Source organism: Gobius niger (genome assembly GCF_951799975.1).
Source record: "Gobius niger genome assembly, chromosome: 4".
Classification (NCBI taxonomy): domain Eukaryota; kingdom Metazoa; phylum Chordata; class Actinopteri; order Gobiiformes; family Gobiidae; genus Gobius; species Gobius niger.
The window spans coordinates 20,954,330-20,981,024 of NC_136855.1; the positions used below are offsets into that span (position 1 = coordinate 20,954,330).

The 26,695-nt window shown below is 42.0% G+C and overlaps 1 protein-coding gene across 2 annotated transcripts in view; it reads left to right on the forward strand.

The window, feature by feature from the left end:
- The window catches only part of kif26ba (kinesin family member 26Ba), a 90,953-nt gene that overhangs the window by 19,701 nt on the left and 44,557 nt on the right, over positions 1 to 26,695 (forward strand). For both annotated transcript variants that reach the window (XM_079555354.1, XM_079555355.1), the window contains exons 3-7: positions 4,644 to 5,249; positions 10,032 to 10,171; positions 16,339 to 16,543; positions 25,422 to 25,631; positions 25,994 to 26,087. In XM_079555354.1, the coding sequence (XP_079411480.1) occupies positions 4,644 to 5,249; positions 10,032 to 10,171; positions 16,339 to 16,543; positions 25,422 to 25,631; positions 25,994 to 26,087 (1,255 nt within the window). The remainder of the gene's footprint in view (positions 1 to 4,643; positions 5,250 to 10,031; positions 10,172 to 16,338; positions 16,544 to 25,421; positions 25,632 to 25,993; positions 26,088 to 26,695) is intronic.

Below are 26,695 nucleotides of genomic sequence, written 5' to 3' on the forward strand. Positions count from 1 at the left end.
TAAATTGTTAGTTGTCATTGGAGAATATACAGTGTTGGATTTAATAAGTAATTCATTCTTAAGAGTCAGCTTTGGCCTTCAATGTATCATTTGGCACTCTCCATATCCATGCATAATAAGGGTAGAAGTACCTTTGTCTTTCGTATGCACGTAATTTAACCACATTCAGCAAGTGCACTGCTGAGAGAGCTGCAGATTAATGGAGTGCTGAAGATATAAAAGTACTGGATAATGAATAGAAAAAGATGTAAAATTACTGGATAATGAATGAAAGATGGTACCAAGCAGCAACCCGTGTTGCATCCACATTTGCTACAGAATCAAAATTTTGAACATTTTCTGCTAAAACCAGCCTGTAATTTGTAACACAATGTGGGATTGATATATTTCTGTCTAATTCTTAACTGGTTGTTTTTATTCGGTTTTGATGAGACAGTTTGGCCCCTTTTCCAATCGTACTAAATAAGAACAACAGGGCTCTCGTCTCAAGGGCCAGCACTTCACCGCATGTGTTCGGCCAGGTGTGTGTGTGTGTGTGTGTGTGTGTGTGTGTGTGTGTTTGTGTGTGTACGAGGCCAATGGAAAGAAGCCAGGAGAGGTTCAATGTTTCTTTGTCTGCTAATTTTCTGGCACAGTTTGAAGTTTTCCTATTTTCCCCTCAGAAAGGACAAGCAGAGCTACTAGTTGGCAGTGCTAGAGGGCTGCTATTTATATGTCAAGCAGTTTATTTTACCCAATGTGTTGTGTGCCTCCAATTACCAAAGACACACACTGGAAGATATTGTAACATGGATTCATTTGCCAATGTGATTCTGATTAAGGTGTCCTTTGTTTTAAGGTTCACTTTGTCCCCGTAGAGATAGTCTTGGCTTTGGGCAACTGTACGGGAGCAGCGAGCGACTGATGCTCACTGCTCCCGATGATCCCATTCAGACATGGGAAGAACATGATCTGGCGATTGAAACTGGATCCTTCTTGTTTTGAGGAGAGAGTGCTGACCACCCAGCCACTGTGTCGCTATGACTGTGTATGTAACAATAACTGTTAAATATATTGTTTTTCAAGTTATTCTATGAATAAGTGAAGCCTTGTTAATATGAAACCCCAAGCACTAAATGAATAGTGTATGTGGGAATTTCATTTATTCCCCTATAGCAAATAGTGTTGCTGCTTGTGAATTTCAGAAAAGTCGCACTGCAACCAAACCATTTTACACTGCTAAATGTGTGTCGTAACCTTTGGCTAGGCAACACGATTTACCACTTTGCAAAACAGAATAAATGCATGTATAAACAGAATTGCCACTTTCGAGTTACCCCCATCCCTGCCTCTTAATCCTGCCCTCGCTTTTGCCCGATGTCCCTGTAAAAGTGCCCAGTTTTCCATTGCCTAGAGCTTGTGTGTACAACTCCATGCAAGCTGCACATGCCTGAAAGCTTTGTGCTATTGGTTATGCTGCTTAGTGTGCCCATGTAACAAGGCCGTCTTTATCTATAAATACACATTTACATGAACGTTTAGGCCACTAATGTGTGCGTATGTGGTTGAGAGACCTGTGGTTGTGTGGTTTGTTGACGCAGGCCAATAGGCAGCTCCCACACTGAGAGGCTGCATTTAGCTAATAGATGAAATGCGACTTTGTGAGAGCCCTGCACATGTCTACATTGCCACCCACTCAATACAGAAGCTTTATTGAGCAAATGTGAGTAACCAGCTTTTATTTCAAGTGGATGGTAAAGTAAAGGTTTCCTCAGACTCTTCCCTCATCATAGTAAAGACCACAACTAAAAGTGATGAATTACTGGCTTTAGGTATAAAACAAGGCTTCGTGAAATCTATGATGAATCACACTATTAATATCTCTACACATGAGATGAAGGAGCCACGTAGAATAAAAACTGTACAGAAAACACTGAGCATGTTTCTGCAATAGCGATATAATGAGGAATAGAAAAAGTCCCATGAATTAATATCTGCCTGTCAGTCACTTTGTCAATCACTCTGAGTCTATGCCTGTCCAGAGATAACCTGTGCCCATCACCTCCATATTGATTGGACACATACACAGGCCCATTCAAACAGCGCATCTACATAACTCACGTATTGATTAAGCTTCAGAGAGGCAGAGTGCCCAGACATCACTTTGATTAATACTGTACATGCGCTGCCTCCCCCAGGCCTGATGCATTGAGATATTTAAATAAGCTGCTCCGTGGTCTATTGAGGAACACAGTCTGCAGCTGATGTGAAAAGGGGTTTTGTTGCATGTTATAGCAGACTAATGACGCTTTGGTATAAGCTCCTACAGCACAAGCTTTATTCTAGTGTTTTTCAAGCTTTTTTTTTCATATGTCGATGTTTGCGAAGGCTCTCAGTCGTCCAGGGATTATCCATTGTAGTAGAGAGGGTTGGTTAAGTTAAGGACTTCTCACCCAACACCCTCAGGAACAGGCCACCGTTTTTACCTACTGAGATAATGTTCTTACCTTAGCTTAGACGAGGTGATGCGTAACTGTCTGGTCTTTGTGTGTCTTTGTGATTCCTATTAGGGCTGAAAGATATATCGTGATCGTATTGATAACGAGATATGAACATTCAAAACATTAAAATTGAAAAAGCAAGATATAAATGAATTAGATTTTCATCAATAAAACTACACTCTTTTGTATTAGGTTTTTATTTTTCTGAAAAATGCTTGGTTTTCATCTAACCCATTGTTATATCGCATCTATATCGAGATGTCTGGCATGAATATCGAGATATGAAATTTCCTATGTAGATAAATAACATCAGCTGTTGAGACAGAATGGAAGCCACATTTTTGTCATTTAACCTCTTACCCCTCCCACTTAACCAAGGTTTTACTCAAATCTAAAACTGTCTATAGTTACTTCTAGAAGGCTAAGACTTTTTGAATACTTTCATCACTTTTTTTTGGGGGGGGGGGTTATGTTTTTTTGTTTTGTTTTTGTTTCTTTTTCCATTGCTTTTTGTTGTTGCTTTTTTTGACGTATTTCGTTCACATTTTTGTCACTTTGTCTGCGTTTTCATCTTCATTTTCGTCTCATTTTGATGCTGTTTTCAAGCAGCTTTTAGATTTGGGTAAGGTGAGGGTTAAGAAGTTAGCCTCGGGGCAGCGTTGGCTAAAGAAGCAGCTTATCAATAATCAGCTCATACTTGGAGATGATCGTAGAGATTGTAAGTTACTGATTGCGTAGGAAGGCAATGCCCTTGTAAAAATAGCTGAGCGCTGGTGCAAGGCTTTATAATCCCTGTTATTAGTAGAGCTGTGAACACCTACCACAGATGTTTGGAGGATTTTGAGTGGACAAGAAGACATTCTCAGCATTTCGCAATTGTAGCCCCTTCACTTAATATTCTATTTTGCCATTATTTCTAATTGATGACCTTTGTGGGATAAAAAGATGTGGCGGGATTGAATTAGGTTGCGTCTCAAATCCTAATTGTTTATATTAAGTAGAATACTTCATACAGTAGTGACTAATAGCAGGGCATTTACAGTGGCTTTGGTTTGTGCGAGTGGCTCCAATTAGCTTTGGAAACTCCGACATGCTCCGAGTGCTTACACAGTCACGCAAAACAAACCGCTTTGGTTATGTGCGCAAACAAATTGAGCAAATACCTCCATGTTGGCCCCAAAGCAAACGATGTGTTGTACATGATACTGCAGACCCAAAATCAACAGACCAGCAATGGGCAGTGGCTGAGCGGTCACACTTTCTGTCAGAGTGTCTTGTTTTCGCTGTTCTGGATTTTCAGAAATTTGCCGTGTACAAATGGAATACACTTTTACGATGCTGGATTAACACATGATTTATACTTTTGTTTATGCTTATACAAAGGAATCACCAGGGAATAATTCGGAGATGAAAGCTGGTGGTATAGTACCCATTGGTGGTAATTTATCAAAGGTTTGCTCATGGGTGTGCATTTTTAACTCACGCAGCATTCTCTAATTTACATTTTCGATTTGTGTGCTCTAATACAGTCATAAAGACAATGGTACAAATGATATATTAGGTGCTAGGTATAAGGTGCTGTTCGAGCCTTCACAATAAAAGCATGGAGAGAAACAAGGTGACTTATCCTCATTGTAGTATTGTGAAGCTCTCATGTCTGCAGCCTCGGTGGCCCAGCCTTTTTTTAAACTGCAGTGCCCGAGGAGCTGTGTGCACTTGAGTTTGCTCCTCTGTGGATCTTTACAAATCAAACCCTGCGGCTACATCACTGTACTCCCGGTGCTTTCTATAAATACTCAGAGAGGCATGACTTACTTACAATATCTGTGATCCTTTTTTTCCCCCCCTTCTTCTACAGCTTTGTATCTCACAGACAAACGTGTTCTCGGTTGTTTTGAAATGAAACAACTGAGAACATGTGAAAGTGGAAGTGAATCATCCACTCCGTCTTTTTATGTGGAGATCTTCCAGAAAATGGTTCATCATTGGCTTATGCTGACTCCTAATGCGAGTTGGTCTATCTTGGCATTGTTCAAACATCACAAAGTATTGTTAAAAGTGCTTAATGTTCCGCAGTGATGCTTGAATCCTAATCTAACTGAATGTGTGTTATTGTGAACATTGTTGAAAGCCTGACCTCATGCTTCCTCTTGTCTCCTCTAGGATCCCTCCTTTTCCCTGCTGCTCCATGACAAGCTCCAGGTGCCCAACAGCTCTCGCCGCGCGTGGAACGAGCGCGACAGCCGCTGCGATGTGTGCGCCACTCACCTGACGCAACTGAAACAGGAAGCCGTCCGTCTGGTCCTCTCGCTCGACCAATGGGATCTCTCGCCCGCCTCGTCGCCCCCCGCACTCAATGGACGGTCTTCGGGGGGACCGGCCTTTTTCCCTTCATCCGTATCATCCGTCGCTGGATCTTCGCACTCTTCATACGCCTCATCTCAGTCGCCCTCCCCGAGTCCAAGTCACACCCCAACACCGAGCCCCATCCACGGCCGATCCTGCAGTCCGCCTGTGGGGCTGAACTCCCCCGGACCAGGGAACAGACTGGGGAACAAGCCCAGCTCACTCGGCCTCAGCTCTGGGGTAGAGCGAAGGAGCGGCTCGCCCAGTTTAGGGAAGGCAGCCGGACTCCAGCCGCAGCAGATTGGAGTAAATAGCTCTGGCTCTAACAGTGGTAATAGCAGTAATAATGGGAGTATTGCAGCTCCGCAGTCACACCAGCTTCTGAACCGAAATAATGGAGGAGTCACGCTGTACCCATATCAGGTGAGTGCCACATAAAAACTGTTTCTAGTAACTACTGTCTGGCTGCGCACACTGAATTACAACTAAACTGTCTCATTATAAGCTTTGCTGTGACCCACATTCTTTTGAACTGCCACAAATTTTCCTTGAAAACACATACCTATCAATTTTAATGTTCTTTTTATAAAGCATCATATGATACATTTACTTTTGACCACAGAATATTGCTTGAGGTTTATTTACTAAGCAACAAAACCTTCAAGAATTTTTACCTCTTACTCCCTGCCTAAACTGAGCGCATTGTCTCCAGTTCAGCTTTATCCAAATCTTAAAGCTTCTTGACTAGAGAGCAACAGTGTAATGCCTCATTTGAAAGCTAAGACCTACAAAAGTTATCATAACTCTTTTGCCCCTTTGTCGCTGTGTTTTTTGTCTCTTTTCATCTCTTTTTTGTCACATTTTGTTGCTTTTTCATCCTCATTTTTGTTGTTATTTTGACACTTTTTCCGATAAGCTTTTAGATTTGGGTAAAGCCAAACTGGAGAAAATGTGCTCGGTTCAGGTGGGGGTTAAGAGGTTAAAATATATATGTTCCAATTAAAGAGACATTGTAGATGTAGCAATACAGTGCCATACAGATATATTCTGATGTAATGGGGATTTTTCAATACTTCAAATGTAAATCCAGCGACAGTGACTGCACCCAGAAAGTGTTCTTCTTTATTGAGTCACATTTCACACCTCAAGAATAGTGAAAAAGAAAATATATACAGTATATGTTGAATCATTTTTTGTGTCTGACCTAACTCGAGTTCAAATAAAATTGCGGGTAAGAATGTGAATTGTTGCTGTTGCTGGAGTAGGAGACAATGAGAGTGTGTGAGAGTAGGATGGGGGGCGGTGAGGCGCCTGGGGTGATGGCAGTCCGGAGGCGTGTGGGGGACCTGACGGCTGTGTGCGCCTCGGTGTGTCTGTGTGTGCTCACGTGCTCTACACATGTAATAATTCATACGGTAATAATTAGGACTCCTGGGACGCCATGTCACATAGCCCCAGTACCCCTGCCGTCCTGCACTCCCCTGCTCCCGATGCCTCGTACTTATGTTTTATTTCACGGCACCTCACGAGCCTGCTTTTTATTCTCTGTGAGTTCCCCCTCGTACACCAGTCCAGGTTTTTCACACCCTCTAACCACCCAATCGTCTTTTTTGTGTCATTTTTAGTTTCATTTACGTTAATTAGATCTTCACTTTGTTTCATGCATCGGGCTAAGTGTTTGATTTCGTGAATTCTTATTGAGAAATCCCACTTTAGTGCCATGGCTTCTTACTACTATTTGGTGAAAGAAACATCTCTCTTTTACAGTTTTAACTTGTCTGTTTTGTCGAATCATTTTTTTCATTTACTGTCTAAAGGGGATGTTTCTGTTGTTGACTTTGACAGTAGTGATTTTTCAGCAAGGATGGAGAAACAGCAGTGCAATAAATCACTTTCAGTTTGACTCTCCCACGGGGCCAGGTGAGAACATGTCGGAGCTAAGAATGGGAATTGCGACAGAAAATTAAGACGTTCGATGTAAGATGTAGGTCAACTTAGAGGGGAGCTTGCCTTGTATATGAGATCATTTAAGATTATTGCTTAGAATGAAATGTGGAATTTTATTTATCACTGACACAAGTCACTCAAAGTGCTTCGTCCTATATTCCGATAGTATGTAAGTAGGGTTTAGTTACTACTGTTGTCAAAAAAATAAAAGTATCAAAAGCAGGTACTGAAAAGAAATATAAATCTTTATATTCAAGATGCTATTGGTCATCAACATTTAACATTTAAAAGAAAACAAAGACATGTGGGGAAAAAAAGAAAAGAAAAAAAAAATGGGGGGAAAATTGAGAAAAAAAAATTTGAAAAAGAAAAAGAAAGAAAAAATTAGGACATACATTTAGAATTTCAGGAAAATTGGGGGAAAAAATTGAAAATTTGAGGGAAATTTTTAAAAAAGTAAAAAAAAAAAAAAGGGAAATTTGGGGGGAAAAACGTGAAAAAAATGGTTAAAATGGGGGGGGGGGGGTAAAAGAAATTAACTGGAAGGAAAAGGAATAAATTAACATTATTAATCACTCACTCACTCACTCACTCACTCACTCACTCACTCACTCACTCACTCACACATCATTTCCACAATCTATTCTCTGTCCCATCCTGACTAACCAGGCCCCTCATGACTACCGAGTTCATAACATTCACAAGAAAGACCGATAAGAACTGAAAAATGAGAGAAGAAAACAAAAGCTTGCGCCTAATCTTTGAAACAAGGGTGCCAACTGATATCTCTGTCCTGTTGTGGTTTAATACATCCTCAAAATATTTATAGAATATAAAAAGTATCACATTGAAAGTATCACCTGCACTTATCAATAGCTGTATCGTTTAAAATATCATTGAGATATCTGTTCAATATCAGCCACCCCAAGGTCAAATGTACGCAGCTAATAAAGAAGAATACGTGATTTGAAACTGTATGTCCAATATTCAGTAATTAAGTTGGCTTTACGACATTCTTGACAAACCAGCGCAGATACTGATGTAAGGAGGTCAATGAGTGCATGACACAAAACACTGGGGTCCTTGATGGTTTAATTACAGGATGATTGCAATTGCTGTCTAAAAATGAATAACAACAAATCACACCAAATTACATCATTAAAGTTTGACCTTGAAAGTTAACGACACAACATAATGGTGACTGATAAAAAGATACAGAAAAGACTGGGCTGACAAAAGGGCCCCATTCAGTGGAGTTATTGCCGACATTACATTTTTTGCGCAGTCAGCTCCCCAATAGGTGACACTATCCATGTTTCATATTTACTACAAAGTCACCCTTTTTTCCCTTAAGAGGCGTAGGAGTAAAACAATGAGCATTTCAGAAAAGGACTGGTGGTGAGGTCACAGAGGACAGAGATATTGAATTGAAATCATGTTACACCAATCTTTAAACCTCGAGCGCCTATAGTTTCCAATCAGTATAAAATGTCCCTCTATTCTCTCACCATCTCTTTGGTGTAATAGCGCCATTGGACTCTTGTTTGTACAAAGTATACTGCTTTCATGATAAATGCGTGTCCCTGGTATCCATTCTGCTGTAGTAAGCAGTTAGATTGTTTTACAGATTGGCTCTCCACTATTCCCATGATAACACAGACACCAGACCACACACAGAGAGAGAGGGAGAGGGAGATGCATGTGCTATTTCTACCTTTGTCTAGTACGGCCATGCATCCCGTATTAGGGTCTCTCATACTTGTGGGTAAGTGAGACAGCCCGTATTAGGGTCTCTCATACTTGTGTGTAAGTGAGACAGATGAGAGATGAGAACGTTGCTACATGGCGTCTTATGAAGCAATGAAGATGAATAAGTTAGCGTCTATCTTTACGGAAGAGCTTAGGAAAATTGGTGCACTATCACATTGTGGAGAGGGATATCTTGTCTGAAAGTTCATTTCTTTGTGTTTCTGTGGAAATCTGAAATTGCATTCATTACAGTCAGACAGAAGCAGCCTCCAGACTGCAGTACGTGTCCCACATGAGAACGAATCCTGTTCTTTCACTCTCCTCCTTCCCTGCTCAGTGCGCTACATTTGTCTTGCTATTACCTAAGCCATTGTCTGTCCTGCTGCTATGACCTAATCTCCCCAACGGGAACATTAAACGGTCATCTAATGATATTTCACATAATTTATGAGGATATCTGGAGATAGCAATGCAATTTGTAGATTACATAGTGTGAGGGATGCATTAGATTCACAACAGCAGATCCCTATTGCAATTTAGAGCAAGTACAAAGTGCACAGAGATCTGCAGGAATATAATCATTGGTAATCCACATCAGAAACTCAGACTCATTGACCATTGACCATGTGCCATGAACATGAATGAGTGTAGTTTTTTTTTTTAATGTTATTAATCTATTTCAAGTTTGTCAAAATGTGATTCTTTTTCATGTACATAGCTTGTTTGAACAATTGTTCTGGTGTTTAGGTGCCTTACATTCCCCATGAATGAGAATGGATGTAAATGCAGGGACAATGTGGCCCATAAACCATGTAGAGGCATCTCATTTCCGAAGTGTAATCTATCAAGACGCCGGGTGCGTGCTTTGGACCCCTATAGCCCTCAGCTGTAAATATACGCTCAGGATAGTGATTTACACACACTCGTGTACAGGTGGCAAGAGGTGCGCCCAGCCAGCACAAGGACACACTGACATGAATACAACAGACATCTGTGAGACACACTAAGGCTCACATCATGGGTTTATAGCAGCGCTGGGATGTGATTTAGAAGCTACAGTGTCTGGCCTCTGGCAGCCCATAAAAAACTATAATCAATAATCCATATCCACTTTTGGAATGACTCTCATACAGACACATACTTTACTATGCACTATATGTAGACTTCATTTCAACATAACCATACGCCCTGTGGCTTTAGTTCTTATATATATTAGACCTATAACAAAGACAGTGGTTTTAAACAACTACAGTACATTTTATAACCAACAGTAGCTCCTCAAATCCGACTCCAAGGTGTCTCAAATGTAATCTCCATGTTAATCCCAATTATTGAGATTGTTGAGTTAATTGTGATTATATTTTAAAGCCATTGAGAGGATAGAAAGAAAACCAGGGCCAAGAAGAGAGAATGTATCCTACAAAGACGTACAGAATATCACCCTGCCACTGGTGTAGCCACAAAAGCTTCTGAAAAAGTTTGCTGTAATATTCCATGTTTCTCTCTCAGATTTCCCAGGTGATCTCCGAGGCCTCCAGAGAAGACGGGACAGAAAGCGGCTCCAACACCAGCTCTCCCTCGCACACCAGCTCCTCACCGCACACAAACTCCCCCTCTCACACCTCGGCTGCCGCGTCCTTTTTCGCCAGGTAAAGATCTCATTCCTGTTTTGATATTTAACACGCTTTACACAGTCTCTGCATATGTCATTCATAGGAACACATGCTTCCACTCAAACACATTTTGTAAAAGTAATGGTTCTACAGTTGCACAGGACAGTGTTGTTTGCGTGTCTGCTCATTAAGGCTAATTGTTACTGGGATAGACTTGGATGAATGTCTCTATGAACATGACATTTCTTACATTTTTGCTTCGTTAACCTTTCCTACCCTCTACCTTGGTGTGCAGCAGTTGATTTGGCATTTCATAAATTGATAAGTCAACAGAAATCTTCTTTTGTATCTTATTGCTTTTTTGGTCACTACAGCCATTCTTTCTTAACCGTGGGACGTCTATTGAGTTGCATTGCACAATTATTATATTTGCGCAGGCCTATGATATGCACTGGCCATTGAGTTCTTGAATTAAAAAAGCAATTATTTTGCAATCTTGTTTTAATAATGTTTCACATAATTTGCTTATTCAAACTCCCCGTTTTTTAATTATGTCTTGTGTTTTATCTACTTGAATTCTGGCATGTTTACCCAAATCAATCAAAGCACCATACAGCGATGAGCTATACAATCAAATCCCAGGAAACACAGCAGACACAAAATAAATATCACACACCTAATATGGGTGAATAATTGATGAATAAACATAGCAGGCTTGAAATGAATGTGTGAATTATTTATAGCCAACAGAAGACAATCAGTGTGTCATGCTTTCTGACGAATTGCCTTTGCATCCAGTGTAATGACAAGTCATCATCATACCTTCACTTCTGCTTCCCTCCTCTGGTCTTTTCTCTACAATTCTCTGGCTTCTTCCATTGGCATGTGTTGAAACATAATGTTATGTGTTGTGCTTTGGATGAGAATGACACACTCCCAGGCACACTCGCTGACATTTATCTGTCAAAGTTTCCCGCAGCAGACAAATGTTGTGAATTGAGGAATGCAGAAGCACACTCTCTCTTTGCGTGACCCCTGAACTGTCGAGTAATAGGACATTTTGAAGTCTGGTTCCACATAAAAAGCACCTGTCTTTGGGGTGTAGTTATGAGCATTAACCCTGTAAGTGTAAAAACGTGTTTGTTTAATGGTGCAGGTGTCACTCAGCAGAGAGGCGGTGTGCATCCTCTAACCAGCTGTCACTCTCAGGCCCTCATTATTGCGTATATGTTGGAGCGCTCTACTTTAATTGGCAAAACAAGGGGAGCTGAAAAGTGTCACATTTTAGCCCGGGATATTGGCTGCCTGGTCCATCGGCGCCAGTGCAAATGGGAAAGTGTGCTTGGGATCAATGGTTGCAGCCGCCGGAAAATCCCATGTCTGTTCGGGTCCGAGCGTGGAGTGCATACAGATGTTCTCATTATACTGTCTCACCCCACAGAGTTTAAAATTCCTTTGTCCAAGATGTCTGCCTTCACCTGATCTTGTTCAATCTTCCCCTGTCTCCTATTATCTTACTTCTTGCTCATTCTTCCATCTTCAACATATGCCATGCCTTTAATCACCTGTAGGACTGGCACTGACCTTTTCTTTCAGTAGCTAATGCACAATATCTTCCATTACCAGCCATCTGTCTTTGAATAATGTCACTTACACACCACATCTATGCCTATAGCCCTTTGTAGAAATGTATAAGAAGTAATTCTTTGCGTGACCAAATCATTTTATTACATGTAGCATATTAGCTTACATTTACACGGTGCAGATTTAGCATAAACTGTAGTGTCCCTTACACTCACTACGCGTGTGAAAGAAAAGTTATTCCAACTATCACCCGTATTGTAATTACTTCATTGTTTTAGCATATTGGATTTGGAGCTGTCTGATTCAGCTGTCTGATTCTTGGATTAGGTTTTCAGTTCATATTTCCGTTTCTATCAGTTATTAATGCCCCTGGACATGTTGTTTATCGTGAGCCAAACATAAGCCAATCCAAACAACATCACAATACTTTTTCGTGCTTGACAGCCAGAAGGTCCCAGGTTCTATCCCGGGGTTGAACGGGTGGGGTTTCCATGTTCTCCCTGTGTCTACATAGGTTTCTTCCTGATACTCCGGTTTCCCCTACCACTTAAAACATGTATAATAGGGCAGGAAGAATGAGAGTGTGTTTGAGAGTGCGAGTGTGGGACAAGGTGTGGAAATTAGCCCAATAGGCTTTACATGCATGAGTCTCAGATGTGTTCATTAACGTGCACTGTCCCGACCAAATGAAGAAACAAAACAACAAATTGCTTCCAAATGTGCCACTCTATCACTATGTCATTTACGGTTTCCTACTCCTTATTCGTACCACGTCACCGTGACATTTCAAATTTCCTAACAATTTCACAGTTTCTCCACTGACCTTTTCTTTGCCTGATATCCCTACGACTAATTTCTTTCATTAGTACCAATCCGTCTTTCATATGGCACTTCCATTGCACCTCCGCACTTCCCGTTGCAGCGGTGTCTCCCTTGGGAAAAGCCCTACACGATAGAGACATGCTACACACATTAGGCTTGTGTGTTGGTGCGTCTCACCCTCAGCAGGGGGATGGGAATTTCTATCAGTGTTGGAATTTTTTCTGCATGCTCCAAAGATTGGATCTTTGGGGATTTGGCCTGGCGGTGTGCAGCTGTAGGTAGAGCAGTAAATGAATAGGACTCTTGGGAAATGCTGAATTGGGAAGGAGTTGCGTGGGGAAAATAGGGATATCGGATCCGGTTGTCCGTGGAGAAGCTGCTTCTGTTTACCATCAGCAACATGTCTTTACTTTAGGGAGAGGTATTGATCATTAGTGAGCAATGCTAGATTGATAGCCTAAATGAGTAGTTAGTCAACAACAAATTAGCATATGACCTATCCGGCTAAGGCATTTGTTTTCTCAGTGGCATTCAATGGAAAGCAATTAACCAGGAAGTGACCAATATTGGACATTTCCTTTTTCCTTAGATTTGACTTTGTGATACTTTAGGTGCAGAAAAGGGTTTTGATAGCGTGTATCATTCTGATGTGCGCCGAGTGCACTGCTCTCTCTGTAGGGACTAGAAATGCTTTTACATGCCCAAGTGCTTTATGAAATTACAATATGCGCATCACTGGACAACGGACAACAGACAGCACAGCAATGTTTTCAACTGGAACATTGGAAGAATGATCCAATCTATTCCAATCCATTCAGCGACCAGTCAATTGGATAGTACGCACATGAAGACAATACTAGGAGTGGGAGGTACTGTTTCTTTGAACTAATACTTTGATGTTCATAATCATCAATGCCTTATAGCAGTGTAAAGTTAAGCGTTGCCAATGATTTAAGTCTGTCGTGTATCAAGGGCTTTAAATGCCGGTCATTAACTGTGTTGCGTACCCCTTATTAAATCATGATGTCATAGAATGCAGAACAGACTGAAAATAAAAGGCCTCAGTTACATTTTAAGGCGCATGACCATGTGTTCTCATGAAACGCTACGATGGACCACACAGATTGTAACCTGCATTGTCTCCATGTTTGCAGACCCTCCACACACATGCCCACAATCGCTGTCCGTCCTTGTATCTCCCTTCACTGACAACCTGTTAAATAGAACGTAATTTGCTCCCGAGCCAAACAACGCAGGCCTCAGACAGTGGTCGTAAATCAGCCGCGCGCTTTTTCTGGTGATTCTTTTTGAACTCTAGACACGTGAAGGTGCAGCCTGCTGGGTTAAAGGATAGAAACACAACACAGCCGCTTGTTACCGGGGCGTTTTATCTGTGCGTGGACTAGCGCTTTTTAACAAGAGGGAGACACATGGACAGTGGCGGGATGGACTGACGGATCAATACATGCAAGGAAAGCAGAACGGCTTGGGGGAGATGGATGAGTGGATATGTGGAGGGCAAGGAGGACGCTGTGGGGATGGATGGGACATAATGAGAGTATAATATATTGGAGTAGGTATCACCAAAAGAGCTGATTGTGGTGTTAAGAGAGGCCAAACACAAGGAACAAAAGTGGAAGATGATGACGGTAATACACATGGACGGAGGTTGAGAGGAGAGACGGGATGACAAAGGAGAGACAGAGAAGGAGAGAGAGAGGAGATGGATGGAAAACAAGGGTCCTCGACTTTAGGGTGAGATTGGAATAGATCCACTCGGGCCAAATCCCAGGCCACTTGTCATTAAACATCACCAATTACAGAGTGTGGCTGTGTGTGTGCGTGCAATGGTACGCTTGAACAGTGCCATAGATTAAATCAGTCAGCCCGGAGAGCAGAGACGGCAGCCTGTGCAGAGAATAAGGGGGCATTGTTTAAAAAAAAAAAAGAAATACAAACTTTTCTTGAGGGATAATTGAGTGGGGAAATTCATTAAATATTTGTTGTTGCTAGAAATTGATAGTGCAAGCTTAGGTGAATGGAGGGATGTATTAGGAAGGCATGAAGTGTAAAAACCTAAGTCATTAAAAGCACTACACACCACAGTATTAGATTCATTATTAAGCTTAAAAGCTGAAATGCAGCTCACTGACTTATTCAATACGCTCTTAAAAAACATCCCAAAAGGGACAAAAACATGTCACAGCTTTTAATAGTGTTGACTGTAACATTTTCAGCTCAAATCTGTAGGTACAGAGGGGAAGCAATTAATGTGGTAGTGTCGACCACTCAAGACACCCCCCACAGACCACAGGGAGGAAACCCCAGCACAAATCTCCTGGGAGACACCTCCTCTTCATCGTTCAATGGGTCACTGCCTCCACATCTCTCTTCTCTCTCTCCCCCTTTTCACAACTGTCCCCCCTCTCGCTCTTTTCCTCCTCTCTCGCCCCTCCATTACTGTAACCTGCTGCAGTTAATTGAAAGCCAATGGTGTGAGAATATGGCTCTTTGACAGAGAGTGCGTCGGGTTGTGAGGTCTCTTCTCTCTCCTTTTATCTTCTCAGTGTTGTATGTGAGGGTATATGAGGGTAAAAGATATTTTATGATTTTGTGAGTGTGTCTAACATGTGGTACTGAAGGTTATAAACTGGAAGATATAAAGCCTGGAACAAAAGACAGTATTATTTGCGTGATTTAGGCCCGGATTTCAGTTTGGGGAGACAAGCGTGGCTCTTCCTAATCATGTTTTTTTTCTTCTGGGCTTCCTTGTGTGTCCAGCACAATGACGGCTGGTTGTGTCACTGCTCTTTGTAGCTTTTTTATGTTTCTAAGTCCTGTTGCTACCACTTCATTTACCTTATTAATGCTTGACATTTTACTTAAATTACACAAAGTAAAGCCAGACAAAATAGAGAAGGGTAGGAAGTGTGCGTTGTTGGGGGTTATCACAGTTAGAGCTGGGAATCATATATCGATACATCGCAATTCGATACATAACGCAGGTCACACATTGCTTGAACACATAATACTGTATCTTCTCTGGCTCGCTTTCATTATCCAAAGGCATGCAGGTAAATTGATATCTAATCTGAATGAATGATTGCCGTTAAGGATGTATTCGTTGGGAAATTAATGAGTCAAAAAGTATTTAATTGCAGGATAAAAAGTGGTAATAAAGTATGCGGCTACTTTTTTTACTCCATGTTGCTTAGAATTAAAGCAGTACTAACTATCCTTTTCGTAGTCCCTCTGGGGCTAATACCAATGTTAATGGGATGATTGGGGGGTCTTGCATCTCCCCCTGGTGTCTCTAGCCAGAAAACCACAACTGCAACTTTGCTGCCACTGGGTCGGAGGCGCAATACACACTAGTGGAACAGGCTAACGGGCAAAGCTAACTGCGGGCTAGCGCCACTTTAGCAGTATTTACAGCCAGCTTTGAGTGAAAAAAAAGATCTCCATTGTGTAATTGGATGTACAATATACCTCTCTCCCTTTGCCTTTGATTAGTATTTACTCTCACAGACAAAAAAAATACACAACATGCTACAACACGTGCAGTGACGCTTATGACCTGCTTTAATAAAGAAGAAAGTGAGCCACACCCATCCAGATGTTGTCACATTGTGTAAACAGTGTTGATTTGATAATGGAATATGGATGTTCAATTAACACTTTAAGATGAGCTTCAATAAAATAATTACAACATCATGTCCAATTAGCGCACTCTTATGCACCAACAGGTTCACCCAGATGATCAACATCTGCTTCTTATCCACTTTTTTTTGTTTCAGAGCGGCACAGAAACTGAACCTCACGTCCAAGAAAAAGAAGCAGAAGACAGTGGCCGCAGCCGCCCCGGTGACATCACTGCTCTCCTGCGACCCGCACATCTTCCCCACTAATTTTAGCTCTGCGTTACTCATGGCACCACCGCCCGCCCCGCCCTGCCTGCTCCGCGCCGCCAACAAGATCAAAGACACCCCTGGGCTCGGCAAGGTAACTCTGATAAACACAAACTCCCTAACCATCTCACCACAAACACTTTGAAGACAATAAGTTAATTAGTAGATTCAGTTCAGCTCAGTTAGTGAAGCTTTGTTGGCACATTGCGTTAACTCTTAAGGTACAAAAAGATTAGTTAACATGATATATAGGGCAATATCAATATACAGTATATTTGCACAATATGGCACAGCAGAGCGAGAGAAGGTGAGAGTTCAGCCACAGGTTTAACCTCTCACCCCCACCTTAACTAAGCACATTTTCTCTAGTTTTAACCAAATCTAAAAGCTTAGAGGGCGCTACCCTTGACTGGAGTTTACAGTCGAGGGTAAAAAGGTTTTTTTTGTCACTTGTATTTTCATCCTCGTTGTCTTCTTGTCACTTTTTGACACTATTTTTTATGATGCTTTTAGATTTGGGTAAAAAGCCAAAACGTGCCCGGTTAAGGTGGGGGTTCTGAGGTTCAATGGACAACAACGTTAGGGCAGTAGATAGATTACCAGACAAGACTCCTCAAAACATGAACATTTTGATCAACGGATAGTCAGTGTTGCATGCTATTGCTAATTCTTGAGCCCCTGCCTTTGAACATCTTTTGCGTATCCGTCGTTTGACTTGTTTGCTTCTGCTGTTCATTTAAATGCCAAATATATGAGTTACTCTTGAAAATAGAAACCTGTTCATCCATAAATTAGTTAGATATTTCCCAAAGGAGACGCTGAAAGCCGTAAGATGCAAACAAATGAGTCATTGGACTAATACTCAGTGTGGACACCTCCATGAATGATAATATTGATCCATAACGGCCCGAGTGTCTGTCTGTTAATACTCTTCAATTTACTGCCACTCACTCGGCTCGCGACTGTGACAAGTGGCGGGGCGATCCGTTATCTTGGCTTTAGTGACATAGACCTATAGTGGCGCTCCATACAGTGCACTGAAATATATTCATCACGACCTTGGCCGATTTATCAGAGTGTGTGAATGCCCCGACACCTACCTGCCATACCGAAATGTAGCCAAATGGTTGCCGGGGTAACGCGTTTCAGCCTGACAAAAGTCATTTGTCACATTTGCCGGCAGTTGATGAAAAGTGTGGGTCTGTGTGTTGGGCACGTGCGGGGGTTCGGGCTCCTCGAGTGTGTGCAATATTGATCGTCCATGTAATGAGTTTTCAGTGCCCCCCTCCTCCACGGTTTGACTGAGAGCCTCCCCAAGTCCCACTGTATTTGTCTTCCTGCTGCTGTAAGAAAATGCATTAAATATGAAGCAAAAACAGGGGGATGTGACTCTCGCTTACCGTTCAGCACCAAGCTTAAGATGATGATTTCTCAAGAGCGTGGAAGTTAAGGTTAAAGGAATAGACCACAGTTTTTAGATAATGAGATATGTTCTTTCCTGAGCTCAGTCACACAGAAATACCAAAGATGTTGTTAGCATATAGCCTCTCCTCCTCTCCTCTATGGGGCCAAACAGGGGTGAAGTGCAGTAATATCTTTACTTTACTGCATGGACGTGGAAGTGCTCCTAAGATGTTATTACGCCTTACAATATAGTTCCCCTTTTTACCCACTTAGTAAATCGACATTTTGTGCAACTATACTTGGATCGTGTAACTACTCACATAACCGTATTTAAATAGGAGAAACGTGGAAGAGCTTTGTCGCTTCTAACTTCATCCCCGTTTGGCCCCATAGAGGAGAGGAGGAGAGGCTAAATGCTAACAATAACGTTGGTGTTTTTGCGTGACTGAGCGCACACATAAAGACCAGACAGGTACGCATCAATTCGTCTAAGCTCAGGTAAGAACATATCTCAGTATGGAAAAACGGTGGCCTGTTCCTTTAAAACTGCAATTTCAATTTGATTGGGATTAATTATACCACACACACAAAATTAACGTCAAGAAAGTCTTCTTGTTGATTCAGTGCATTTTGTATCGTCTTGTTCAAATTGTGCCTCCTTGTTATGTCCCTAAATATGATTTGAATATCCGTTCCTACCCACTCATCAATTTGACGTGTAAAGGTGTAATTTTACAATTTACATTTTATTACCTTTTGCATGCACACACTCTCAAATCTGCATACAATAAAAGCCACAATCCAATCCTCCACAGCGGCGCAAACACATGGGCGTCCAAATGGCTGTGGTGACATTTCTCCAGTAAAAATGTCACCTGCAGTGGGGGTCGACTCCCCACTGAAATGCCATTTGCACACACACTCTAGCATATACTGTACCGCACAGACAAATTCCCCGGATTATTGCGAGCCCGTGACATATGTGAAGTGACAAAATCCCTGGTATATCTTCAATACATCCTGTAAAGTACACAGGCTTACTGGCGTTAATATGACACAAAACAGATTGAGACGTCACGATTTAAAGCCAGGGGAAATCAGCCGATACAGGTCAAATGGGCTGCCGTTTGTGTGGAGGGATTTCAAATTAAATATAAATCCCTGCAAGGATCAGCCTGAGTGATATGTGTACCTTAGATTGCCTCAAGTTATTCCTATACTTGTCAGACGTTGTCGGGCCCTGTCTGTCCTTAATCACATCAGCCAGTGCGGAGCCACCACCAAGTCCACGGATGGCAAGAAGTCGATGTCTATCAGTGGAGGAAATGAGACTGTGGCCGTCACTGTACTTTAGACAATGAAGTCTGACTTTCCCGAGTTTGGACATTTAAGCATTATCTTTGAGGATCAGCATTACAAAGAAATCGCAGAGGTTACAAAGGGATTTTGTAGACGTTGATGCTGGATCCGTGCCCATCCGATGTGACTGGACTGTAACATGTGACATATGTCTTGCCTAATGAAACAACAACTGAATGCCAGGCAGCATAATGACGCTGTGGTTATCGTTCTCTCCATGAGAAGACTGTGGGCCCGATCTTGTGTTTCTAAATGCAGACTGTAGACTAGACTTTTGCACAGATGGGGGCGCTTCATACCTGGTGTAGCAAGTGGGTTGGACAAGGACTGGACAGACTCCCACTGGGATGTTTCGGTCTCTCTCCGATCTTTACCTCCTACAGACCGCACTACTGGAATATTTTCTGCTACAGTGGGTGTGGGGGGCGCGTGTGCTGGCTAGAGTGGGACTCAGGAGCTGGACAGTGTTTAACTCACTGTGGGAGAAATAGTTTGCCCTGTGAGCACTTAATAAGGTGATGTTAATGTACAGAGGAGAGCGAAGAGGAAGTGCTCTGTGTAGTCAGTGCTGTTAGTGCCTCAGCCAACCCCTTTTTTTTACCAAGTGACGCCCTCAGGCTACTTCGTCTTGAGCAACGCTGTTGTTGCGCCAGGCGGAAGACCTGGCTCCCTTGGTTTTTGTTTCTGCATGTTCTCCCTGTGCCCACGTAGGTTTCCTCTTGGCAGGGTTGCCAGGTCCATGTTAATCCCACGGAATTGGGCTGCTTTTCCATGCGTGAGCAAACTGAGTTATAGCTGTGTTTTTTTCCAAGTAAAATAGTTTGTATTGAGCTTATTCTTTAATATTAAAACAATCTCTCTTTTGTTTGAAACCTCAAATTCAAGACAATCAGAGTTCTTTGTGTGAGAGAAGGGGGTGGATCTGTATCATCAGTTACAATACACCCGAAATTACGGCGGGTTTACCTGGTAACCTGGTGTTCAGGTGCTTCAGTTTCCTTGGCCACTAAAAATAGATGGATGCCTGGATGCCCCGAAAAAGATTCTGGAATATCTATGAGTTTCCTGGTTAAATAAAGGTCAAATAAAAATGCCTTCAGGTCTGGCTTGTGTTGATGAAAGCTTAATCCACTGTTCCACTATCAGCCCATGGTAATGATCAGTAAAATGTCATTGTTGTTGATATGATCATTGTATTCGTCGGAGCTAAAAAAAAAAAAAAGCAACATGGAGGTTACAGATTGCACAGGCACATGAACTGAGGTTGTGGCATCTAAAACATTTACTTATTGTGTTTGTGTCTCTATTCTTTTCTACTCTGAATGACTGTGAAGGACTTTGGGTTTCTCAGCTCTTTTCATCTCCTGCCAAGCGTTTTTTTCACATGCACACAGATTGGGACTTGACCTTGGGGAAGGAGAGTGATGCTATGACAGCTAATCAATTTTTAATAGCAACTAGGACGGCACTCAGGCCACAAGCTGTTTGTGCCCATGTCATGTGCCGGCTGCGGGTGTCTGTGTCTCGTCTCTAAATGAGTCTGTTATGGGAATGCAGTAGCCGCTCTGCACCTCAGCGGCTCGTAGTTGAAATATTAATGCTGTGTAGACGTTTGCTTTGAATGGGAGCTACAAGAACAAACCGCAGCAATGAATACCAAGCACTTTTCATCTCGTTCTGCCGTGTGGAACATTCATGTCTCATTTGTAAAGCAGCATAAGAGGTTTCCAAGATTTTTTGTAAACAGAGACTGAAGATCCTTTACTTGATTTGGAGATTTGTTTTGGTTATAGGTAGCAGCTTATAGACTGCTACATATAACCAGGTATATATTAGCTTCGCCATCAAGACTACACTTTTTTCCTATTCTGCACCACGTTCATCCTGGGACATGGCGTTAACTCCACCAGTTCCGAATTGGCATGATTGACAGGCAGATTAACCAAATGAAGAAAAGCAAGTAGAGAGAAGTAAAAAGAAATAATGGATAACCTTGGATATGTTTGTAAAAATCACACAAAAGATTGAGATAACGCCATCTTCTGCCAAATCAAAAGGTGGAGCATTAAACATTAATTTGGGTGGTCTGTGAAATCTTGAGCTGCAGACCTGATGCATTAAGGTTGACTGGAAAAATCAAGACTCACCACTGTATTAGCGAATGAGGCTGGTCAGAGTCGGCATCAACTACATCTGTAGAGCGGGACATACTTAAGCAAACAGGAAGCGGAGTAACCCAATCAGCGAAAGGCGGGCGTGCGTCATATTTTTTTTTACAGACTTACCTAGCCTGGTTTTACCATAACCTCGTACTTACTGCGTTTCATACAAGGGTCCGGAACTTTACAATTGAGCTCCGTTATCAGGTGGGAGGAATGAACTCCTTTGAAACGATTGGATCTGATCTTCGCTAGTGTGAGTGAGTGACGCGAGCCATCATAGCTCTTGGGGGCATTCCTTGCACATTCCAAGGCATCAGTTTTAATTTCTGGATATTTGGGAGCCGAGCCAGGACAGATTGAAGAGCTTCCAATACTTTCATATCCGCCGCCATTGCCAAACTACAACCAGCAAATCGGCGCAAATGCTTGACGTCACCGACAACACCCGCCTCCCCCGCTCGCTGAATGGTAGGTAGAAAGTCAACTGATGTAACGCAGCCACTGAGATCAAGCCCAGACGTACATGTAGGGAAATGATAATTGACTGGAGTTTACGGATGGCTAAGGCCAGGCTAAGACTTACCAGATATTTTTCGCAATATGGTGGTGTAGTTTCTGCCGCGTGGAGAGCCCAGCACTCTTTGATACCAGCACTCGAGCAGGATCATCAGTGAATTCTTTTTCCCCAGGGAGAAGACAGTGTTTAACTCAGAGTGGGATGAATTTGTCCTGTGAGAGCTTACAAAGGAGGTAGCCTAAATGTTGATCGAAGCCCACGAGGCGGACGAGGGAGGAAGAGATGAGGAGTGGCTGCGAAGGGCAAGCGCTCTTGCAGCACAGTGCGTCTAAGTCGACTTTTTGTAAGCAACGCCCACAAGCCACTGGCCGCACGCACTGGCGCAGCAGGTGTGTGCATGCGCCAAGCTGAAGATCGAGCCCATAAAGGATGCTCTGAGATCGACACAAAACCAGTCTGTGAATTGTGTGATGTGAGTCATGTCCAAAAAGCCATTGCTTTTAAAAGTGCATTTAATTACTACATTGTACAGTTCTAATTTAGCACTGATATAAATGTGTCACTATTGGGCTCTGTTGGTCCATAAGCTGTGATGTCTTTATAGTGACTTCCTGAGATGAAATCATGTCATGCATCGTAATAAAATCGTTTTTATAATGTCATGGGCAGCATAATGTTGTTCTTCACTCATTCATGCTGACTGTGATGACTTCATAAGATACAATGAACTCAGAGAATATAACAGATAAAATTAGAATTGATGGTGATGTGAACTCGCTTTTCCCATGAGACATTTGGGCCTAATTCTGTGCACACATGTTTTCTCCACTGTGTGTCCCACTGCAGTCTGCGGGAGCCAATTAGAGCTCTGCTTGAGCCTTTTATTGATTTTCTGGCCAATAATAATAAAGCACTGTGGAGAGGGGCTACACGATCCTCAGGCATGTTTTCTGGTCTGAACTGTAAATGCCTTTGCATAAATTGGTTAAAATCTTCATTGTGATCCAAGTATTTGAGGTTAGGTCAATAGAAACATGCAGAGGATCTCAAAAGTCAACTATAGATTGACTTTTGAGTGAATTTTCTTTTCTCCTTTTGACTCAGTCTGTTTGAGCGGCTTACCATCTTTCTTCACTGCAGCATGAAGTGTGAACTGTGAAAAAGTGTATGAATAATAAGTAGACTGTCGCGGCTGGTACTTTTGGTTGAGAAACTTTTGAATAAGTGGAAAGGAAGCACGTTTAGGAAAGTTTGTTTTAAATCAAAATGTATAAGTTTTGCAAAAATGTTCTTGCTGCCAAGCAATAATTTGTTGCATTTGTTGCAGTGTGCCCCGGTGGAGATTGTTTGGATTATTACAGACTGGGGGAGGGGAGGATGCAGACAGAGTGAGGTGCAGCCAAACTCTTCACATAGTAAACATCATTTTTACATCAAGAGATTGGCCATTGCATTTACAAACATTTCACTGTTTCGAATTGAACATAAATGCACAACAGTATTGATTATCTACTACAGAGGCTTCCATTTCGCCACAGTTTTCTCTTGAAGCAAGAGATGTGCTTCAGTGCCCTCTGTGTATGTCGTCTCCAGGGCTGGACAGTGGACTCTTATTGATTTCCAGACAAAGTAGCCCAAGGAAGGACCTTTTGAGGATATTTGAAAATGACTATAACCTCATTATTTCTAATATCTAATATGTACCTAGTCAATGATACTTCTGCAGATAATTTCAGTGTTTTACAAAAAGAACATAGGTGTAAGTTGCTTCTCCAGTGATAAAAAGGCCATTGAGAGTGTGACATTATGTTGAAGTGAGTCTCAATAGCACACAGGTGAGGACACTTACTGTAGCCCTCATGTTTGTCAGTGTGTGGAGGAAATGGACTCTCAGGAGGAGAACGTTATGAGTAACATCTTGTAAAGTGTGCCACAGTAAAAATCCTCCCCCCAGGCCCTTACCGATGTGATGTGCGCTTTATTGAGGTCAGGAGGGGCATCGCCCTGGCTCTAAGTGTTTAGACTCTATCTACCAGTGAGGACTGTACCTTATGGAGACAAAAGCGTTAAATTTTAATGCATACCAGTGATGCTTTTTTCAGAAAAGTAATTAAAGTCAACGTAATGTTTCCTGATGACAAAGTCATGTAATGCTTTTGCCTCACTGGGGTCATCGGTGACGTCACTGGGATTACATATTTATTGCGTACAGGTGGAATTTGCTATTTTCACACGATGCATTACAGCAATAAAAGTGCAGGTTAAAATGCTCTGCTTTTGCAAAGTGGGTTTTATTAGCTTTCAACAGGATAGGCAGGTTGTCATGAGGTCAGTATCAGTATGTGCATGAAATAAAAACAGATTTACACATTTCAGCTCACACAGCGTATAAAACAACCATGCCTGTGGTAATTAGAAAAATGTGCAAGTTTTAGCCATAATGTTTCTAATTGTGTTCCATTTTACACCTGTTTTGGACCTGACTTATTGTTTTATTCAGGTATTGCTTTGACAAAATTTGTTTCCATTTAATTGAACATGCTGGGTCAAAATTGCTGAGTAAATCATCGCGATAATGTCAGTATTTATTTTCACCATTTTCTTACACCATGCAGCCCCTTCCACAGTAGTGCCCTCAGATCACACACATTAAGACACATTAAGAGGCAGATTAACATAAGTGATCGACTTGTTTTACTATTACACTGTTGTTTTAAGTACTTTATTCAAATATTACGCTGGGAATGCTCATTTAGTCGAACATGAAAGCCTTTTCTTTTGCTAAAGCCCCGTTTGTGGCAGCTGTGGGGTTTGAAAGTATTTTGGGATTACCGTGTGGTGAATAATCCCAAGGTGGCGTTTAAGCGGTAGTGCTGAAGGGAACAACATTTTCATGCAGAGACTTATCTGTGCAAGGAAAACATAGTACCAGAATTCCAAAAACACAGGTTGCTGTATTTTTGACTGTGGTCCAGTATCGCGACCCATATTTGGTAGTTTTACCAAGTTATCGCAAGTAAAATTCAGTATTATTGTGTTGTTTTAGGCAAGGTGGGTAACAAAAGCAAAACTATTTATCTCCTAGACAGAAATTACTGTAACCAAATGTTCCAAAAATACCCAATCAGTCAGTTAAGCTGTTAATTCTAAAAAGTTTTCGAAGGCTCAGGATTTGAATGACTCAGCATTTCCCACCTTGATCTATCTGGGGAAACAACAGCTCGAGACGGAAGAAGGTGAAAATGAAAAGCAACAAGACAAGAGCTAAAACAGGATCTTGGCAGTTTTTTGATGTGCAGTATTGAGCTCAGCGCGCCAGGGGGTTTAGGAGAGGGAGGAGGAGAAGTTTGTTAACTGGAGTGACAGGTGTAGAAATAGAGGGGAGGGGAAGACAGACATTTAGTGCCAGAGTGGATAAGGTGACGAGACAGGATGCAAGTCAGAAAACATATGTTATGACTACAGGTTCATCCCTTCACTCCATAGAAAACTGGAATGAGTTCAAAGTGTTTTCGTTTTCTTGCCTCCAGGTCAAGGTGATGGTCCGTGTGTGTCCGGTGTCCCAGTCCGACGAATCCAGCTCTTTCCTCAAAGTCAACGCCAGCAAGAAGCAAATCACCATCATGGACCCGGCAGCCAATCAGACGGCGACTGCGGCTTCACAGAAAAGACCGTCCACCAATCAGGTTCCTCCGAAGATGTTTACGTTTGACGCCGCTTTCCCTCCCGATGTCTCACAGGTAACTTTGGACTGAGGCACATACTGATCACTATATGCCAGCCTCAGCATTGCACGTTTTCTCCCCAGTTCAGGCAATTTTCTGTAAGTCTCTCGCCTTTTCACTTCTTTTCACATGGCACTGTCTGGTATAATACAGTCTACTGGGAATATATCAGTTCAAAAAGAGGTGTTACAGTGTAAAAATTTCACCTTGTTACTGAAACTTTTTTTTCTTCTCAAAATCTGCGGAAAAAATGTGTAACGTTTTTTAAAGCAAAGTCCTGTTCATACGCCACATATTACTTTCCTGTGAAATGATGTGACGTACCCACATGTAAAGGTCCTTGATTGATGCGGTCCGCTGTCTGTGTCTGTTGCTAGGCGGAGGTGTGTGCGGGAACGGTTGCCGAGGTGATTCAGTCGGTGGTGAATGGAGCAGATGGCTGTGTCTTCTGCTTTGGACACTCCAAACTGGGTAACACACCATTTATTTATCTATTTATCTATCTATTTAAAGGGACAATGCATATTAATGAACATATAAATGTAAATATGCCAGAATTAACCAATGGATACTTTCCATCTGTAGTCCCTGGCAGAGCAAGAAACAGTGTACAACAATCATGAAAAAATATCATCACACAGATCATCCACGCCAGTGTTTATTTTGTAGACTGAAATATTCAGAATTTTAGTCAAAGCAATATTTATTGCTTGAATATATTATTTTTGGCTGACTAACATTGGACTAAAACAAAATTTAAAGTTGTTTATGAGACTAAAACTATGAGTAAAATGTCGACTAAAATATGACTGAACAAGAATGAAAAATCATCCAAACTTCCACTGACAGTTTGAAAGAGCCTCATATCATTTAAATCCTCTGATCAGCTCTAAGAGACTAAGGGCCAGATCTTGTGGCGGCGCACGGGGCGGCGCAGGATCTTGGAGAATTATTTTCCGAGTGGCGGCACTATATGTGCCATTCGCCTCCGCCACCTGTGAGGGGGCGTCACAAGAGGAGGTGACTGCACTGATGGAAACACGGCTGACATTCACTTCCTCGTTTACATTGCGCTGTCT